Raw genomic sequence first — 5,790 nt, 5'->3', positions numbered from 1 at the left:
CTCTGAGCTGTCAGCACAGAGCCCAATGCGGGGCTTGAACCCACGAACCGTGAGATCATGACCTGAGCTGAAGTCAGATGCTTAATCGACTGAGCCCCCCAGGTGCCCCTCATCCTCCTTATTCTTTTTTTAAAAAAAAATTTTTTTTTTAAACTTTTTTTTTTTTTTTAATGTTTGTTTTTGAGACAGAGAGAGACAGAGCATGAACGGGGGAGGGTCAGAGAGAGAGGGAGACACAGAATCCGAAGCAGGCTCCAGGCTCTGAGCTCTGAGCTCTGAGCTGTCAGCACAGAGCCCGACACGGGGCTTGAACTCACAGACCGTGAGATCATGACCTGAGCCGAAGTCGGACGCTTAACCGACTAAGCCACCCAGGTGCCCCTAAAAAAATTTTTTTTTCAACGTTTATTTATTTTTGGGACAGAGAGAGACAGAGCATGAACGGGGGAGGGGCAGAGAGAGAGGGAGACACAGAATCGGAAACAGGCTCCAGGCTCCGAGCCATCAGCCCAGAGCCTGACGCGGGGCTCGAACTCCCGGACCGTGAGATCGTGACCTGGCTGAAGTCAGACGCTTAACCGACTGCGCCACCCAGGCGCCCCATCATCCTTATTCTTAAGGGGAACGTGGATCGAGTTCTCAATCTTCTTCTTTTTTTAAAAAAAAAATTTTAATGTTTTATTTATTTTTGAGAGAGAGACAGGGTGTGAACAGGGGAGGGACAGAGAGAGAGGGAGACACAGAATCTGAAGCAGGCTCCAGACTCCAAGCTGTCAGCACAGAGCCTGACATGGGTCTCGAACCCGTGAACCTTGAGATCGTGACCTGAACCGAAGCCTGACGCTCAACCAACTGAGCCACCCAGGCACCCCTCAATCTTTTTTATCTACTTCCTGCTCATCAAGGGCAGAGACCCCACCTATCACTGGAGGTCATGGAAATGTCTTGCTATCTGATCTAACACTGATATGGAAATATGGTCCCCAGTCGGTATGGACTTGAATCCCCATGCGAGCATCAGCTTGTTGTAGTCTGGAGGACGCACATTGGACAAATGAATTAAAGAGGCGTGGCCCAAATAGAAGCAGCAGTAAAATAGCCCAGGGAGAGGCAAGAGACAGGTAACACTTGGCAGGTGGAGCCCCAGATGGCTTGAGCCTGGGGTTCTTAAAATGGTGTAGCCAAGAGGCCAGGTGGAGGGTGATGTTAACCCTTTGTTCCCCGTCTCTGAAAACAATGTAGAATGTTGAATGTAGAATGTAGAACATTGATGTAGAAACATCAGGATGTATTTGCAATAGCACATTTCTCTGCTTGTTCAGCCAGTAAATTGTCTAAGGCTAATTGGTGCTCTAAGACCATGGAAGCCATTGAGTCTGATGATGTTTAGATAGGTATAAAATCCTGTCGGGTTCCAGCCACCACTGCGGACACAGTGGCTGTGACATTTTGTGTGACCGCACTGCTTCAAATTAGTCCCCCAGCTAGTCCTGTCACGAGTCTCACCAAGGTGACTGTTCCAGCAATCAGCAGTCCTACAGCTCGCCTGGACTTCGTGGTGAGAGCTGAGTGTCATTAGGGTTACTGGAGAATATTTTAACATTTTCAGGGCGAGGTGTGACACATCCCACAGCTCAGTCGCTGCTAGTATTATTGGTATCGTGACATTGAAGTGGTGTCCCCTTCCCATCTACCATTCCTAGGAACACCGTTCCTTTAGCCAGACACAGCAGCCTTGGGGAGGGATCGGTGGGGACTGAGGGGTGAGTGGCTGTGAGGCACCCACAGGGAGTTCTTGTCATCATCTGGGTCGCCATCACCAGGGGTCCACGCATCTGTGGCCTTGTGTGACAGTCCGGGTAACTGTGCCACCAGAGCCATATCTCCTGGATCTTATCTCCAGGGCTGTGTTTGAGTTGGGGGTCGTATTTCTGCACATAAAGGGGGTCAGGGCTGGGGGTGGGGTGGGGTTAAGTGCACCTTTTGGTGAGCATAAAATGGGTGCTAAGTAGGCCGGCTCCGTGGGCAGTCAGAGTATAGATGGAGGGACTATGAGGATCTCAAGAGGTGTCATGTGGGGACAACCTGGGATCTACCTTGGTACATCAGGTTATGGCTGAGGGATTAAAGCATTTTGTTGTCATCAGGTCAGCGGGCATCAGGTGGGTGTGGAGGACTGGGCTTGTGTGAGATTTACCGGTTCTGTAAACGGGGTGGGTTTGGACCCAGGACCACTGTGCGGGGTAGACCCCCCTCCCCCCCAAACATCTTTATGTGCCTCTCCATGGACCTATTGGTGACATTAACCCAGCAGTGGGATAAATTTCTGGTGTGGTCTGAGACCATGGTTTTAGTAATTTGGAACAACGAATTTTCTTCCCATTTTCCCACATTTTGCTTACACCGTGTTACTATTAACAAAGACCTAAAGCACCAGGACCAGAAGGGACGTGGTTAGTTGTTGTTGTCGTTGTTGCTGTTGTTACTGTGAATCCTAGCAAGGACACAACAGACCCAGAACCACCCCAGGAAATGTTAGACTAGACGGGACCCTCTCCCCAGCAGGGGCGAGCACTGGAGAAACTCAGCAGGGGCGCGTTAAATCCTTGTGAGCCGGACCCAGCTGGGTATTCCTTCAGCCCTGCAGCGGAGGGAGTGGCCAGGACTACCCGGTAGGGTCCTTCCCATCTGGATTGGAGTTGGTCTGGCAAGATTTTATTGCCACATTCCCGTCTGGCCTCTTGAGTCTTGGCTTCGGTTAACCTGAGAATGAAATAGCCCCCGCCCCACTCCCCCAACCACCTGTTGCTTGGGAGGGACTTGGGCAGCCCCAACTAGCCCCAGTAGCCTTTTCTGTCCTCGAACAGAAAGCCTCTCCCCAACCGGTAAAAAACGTCTGCACACGCAGGGAGATATTAACCAGCCATTGGAGGCGTCTGAGTAACATCAATGCCTGTCTGTCCGGGAACGCGGGTTCCGCCTCTGGGTGTGTTCATGAGGTCACCTTGCCAGCCGGTGAGTGTAGGAAGCTCTGTGACAGTGTGAATTAGGAAGCAAAGCGATGCTTCTCCAGTGACACCCGACGATTAGTTTTGCGCTGGGAGCCGGGACGGTGTCTTGGCTCGCGCGCATCCAGAGAAGAGTGACTGTGGTGCTCCCTGTTTTCCAGGTGCTGAGATGAGGGTGATATTACATGCCCTGTCCCCTTAAATGCTGGAGGCAGCTCTCTGGGGAGAGGGTGCCGGCAGGGGCCCTGCTTTGCAGACGAGGAAGCCCAGGCAGCGGGGAGCAGCTAGCGTGAGCTGCAAAGTAGCGGAATCAGGCTGTGAGCCCCTGGACGGGCGTCCCAGGCAGGAGCCCGTGGTGTGGGCTGCACGTCCCTGCTCGCCCTGTGCATCCCTCCACACGCCCACCCGCAGGTGTCCGAACCCTGGCCCCCGCCTTCCTCTGGGACCGGGCTGTGTGGCCTCAGCCCCAGTGCTCTTGCACTTGATTCCAGCCTTTCCCTGCGTCCTGGGGTGCAGGACTCCTGCACGGGGTCCCCCTCTGCCGGGTCACCCCATATGCACACAAGCGTGCTGTCATTTGCATCTTAAAAACTCACCAACATCCTTCCTTGACACCCTCTTTCCCTCCGGCCAGGGCTCCATTTCTGTTCCCTCTGCAGCCCCACCCACAGGGAGTTCTGCCTCGTCTTACCCTTCTTCCCTCCTGCTCTTTCTGAATCAGATGTTGGGTCCCCTCCACCAGGCGGTCCTCTCCGAGGACCTGTGTTGCTGGTCCGGGCTGGGTTCTCGGTCCTCATGTGGCCTGACCGCACAAGCTGTTCTCGGTGGGGTTGGCTCACGTCTCCCCAGCTCCCAGGACGCTTGGTGCTCTTGGTTCTCCCACATGCTGGCGCCTCCTTGCCCATCTACTGTGCTTGTCCGCTGCTGGCTGTACCTGCAGATTGTATCCAGAAGCCCACCTCTTCCCACCGCCTCTCTGCCGCCACCTGCCCAAGCCCCGCCCCCTGCCCTACCCCCGCCCCTCGCACCTGCCTGCCTCCTTCCTGCAGCGGCTTCCGCGAGCTCTCTCTCGGGTCCCACCGCTGCGTCCTGTGGGTCTGCTCCCAAAACGGCTTCCAGAGCACCCTTCTTCGAAAATACAGATCAAAGCATCTCCTGGTCTGCTCAGAGCCCTCCAGAGGCTCCCCATCTCTGAGTGAAAGCCACATCTTTAATATTGTCATCTGCCTTTATTCCTTAATTTTGTCCCTTCACACTCTCCCCTTCCTGCCACTATAGCCTCCAGTAGCACCACCCTTCTAGCCACACTGACCTTCTTGCCTTTCCTGGGACATCACAGATGGATTCCACCAGCCTCAGGGCCTTTGCACTGGTGTTCCTTCTGCCAGGATCACCCTTTCCCCAGAGGGTCTCATGACTCACTCCTTTGCCTCCTTCAAGTCCTTGGTCAGATATCACCTTCTTAGCGAGGCTTACCTGGACCAGCTTACATGAAATTGCAGCTTGCCCCCCGCCCCCGCCACGTCCCCTTACCTTGTGTTATTTTTCCCCACCGCACTTACCAATTTCTAACAGAGTATATAATATCTATGTATTATGATTATCTATTTTGTTTATTGCTTATGTTTCAACCCACTTTAAGGAAAGCTCTCTGCAGGCATAGATCTTTGTTTTCCTCACTGGTGCACCTTAAAACTTTAGCACAGCTCCTGGCACATACTAGATACTCAGCAAATATTTGTTGAATGGAACTGAAATGGCCTTTATCGAAGTGGTTTTAGAGGGGGCAGGAGAGCCTAGACTGGAAGGCAGACGGTTTCTAAAGACTTTCTAATAAGTGTTTTTTGTTGAGAGAGACAGAGAGAGAGAGAGAGAGAGAGAGTGCTCGAGTGGGGGAGAGGCAGAGAGAGAGGGATACACAGAATCCGAAGCAGGCTCCAGGCTCTGAGCTGTCAGCACAGAGCCTGACACGGGGCTCAAACTCACAGACTGTGAGATCATGACCTGAGCCGAAATCAAGAGTCTGTCGCTTAACCGACTGAGCCACCCAGGAGCCCCTGGAAGGTGGAGGATTTCTGAAGCACAGCCAACACCGTGGCTCCTGGCGAATCAGTAGATGAGGAAAGGGATGCACTTTTTAAATAATTTGTTTATTTTTAAATTTACATCCAAGTTAGTTAGCATATAGTGCAACAATGATTTCAGGAGTAGATTCCTTAATGCCCCTTACTCCTTTGGCCCATCCTCCCTCCCACAACCCCTCCAGTAACCCTCTGTTTGTTCTCCATATTTAAGAGTGTCTTATGTTTGGTCCCCCTCCCTGTTTTTATATTATTTTTGCTTCCCTTCCCTTATGTTCATCTGTCTTGTCTCTTAAATTCCTCATGTGAGTGAAGTCCTATGATTTTTGTCTTTCTCTGACTAATTTCGCTTAGCATAATACCCTCCAGTTCCATCCACGTAGTTGCAAATGGCAAGATTTCATTCTTTTTGATTGCCGAGTAATACTCCATTGTGTATATACACCACTTCTTTTTTTTTTTTAAATTTTTTTTTTCAACGTTTATTTATTTTTGGGACAGAGAGAGACAGAGCATGAACGGGGGAGGGGCAGAGAGAGAGGGAGACACAGAATCGGAAACAGGCTCCAGGCTCTGAGCCATCAGCCCAGAGCCCGACGCAGGGCTCGAACTCACGGACCGCGAGATCGTGACCTGGCTGAAGTCGGACGCTTAACCGACTGCGCCACCCAGGCGCCCCACACCACATCTTCTTTATCCAT

General features: G+C 52.1%; 1 protein-coding gene across 2 annotated transcripts; it reads left to right on the top strand.

Annotated features, from left to right (window-relative positions):
- Positions 1 to 778: 778 nt before the first annotated feature.
- Positions 779 to 4,917, top strand: LOC122491156 (verprolin-like). Of its 2 annotated transcripts, none has more exons than XM_043593566.1 (2): positions 779 to 3,342; positions 3,376 to 4,917. In XM_043593566.1, exons 1-2 carry the CDS (start codon positions 3,211 to 3,213, stop codon positions 4,201 to 4,203), a joined length of 960 nt encoding a protein of 319 aa, XP_043449501.1. In that variant the 5' UTR covers positions 779 to 3,210; the 3' UTR covers positions 4,204 to 4,917. The 2 variants fall into 2 exon arrangements, with proteins under 2 accessions (XP_043449501.1, XP_043449503.1); XM_043593568.1 differs by having other exon boundaries at positions 779 to 3,348; positions 3,382 to 4,917.
- Positions 4,918 to 5,790: the final 873 nt, after the last annotated feature.

Source organism: Prionailurus bengalensis, chromosome C2, assembly GCF_016509475.1.
Source record: "Prionailurus bengalensis isolate Pbe53 chromosome C2, Fcat_Pben_1.1_paternal_pri, whole genome shotgun sequence".
Classification (NCBI taxonomy): Eukaryota; Metazoa; Chordata; class Mammalia; order Carnivora; family Felidae; genus Prionailurus; species Prionailurus bengalensis.
Note: the sequence above shows the minus strand (reverse complement) of the source record. Positions and strands in the feature narration are given on the sequence as shown.

Excerpts from the sequence above, each read along its gene's own strand:
- LOC122491156 (XM_043593566.1), top strand. The coding sequence starts at position 3,211 with ATGCTGGAGGCAGCTCTCTGGGGAGAGGGTGCCGGCAGGGGCCCTGCT. Across the intron at positions 3,343-3,375 it reads GCTGTGAGCCCCTGGACGGG|CGTCCCTGCTCGCCCTGTGC; the intron begins CGTCCCAGGCAG and ends GTGTGGGCTGCA.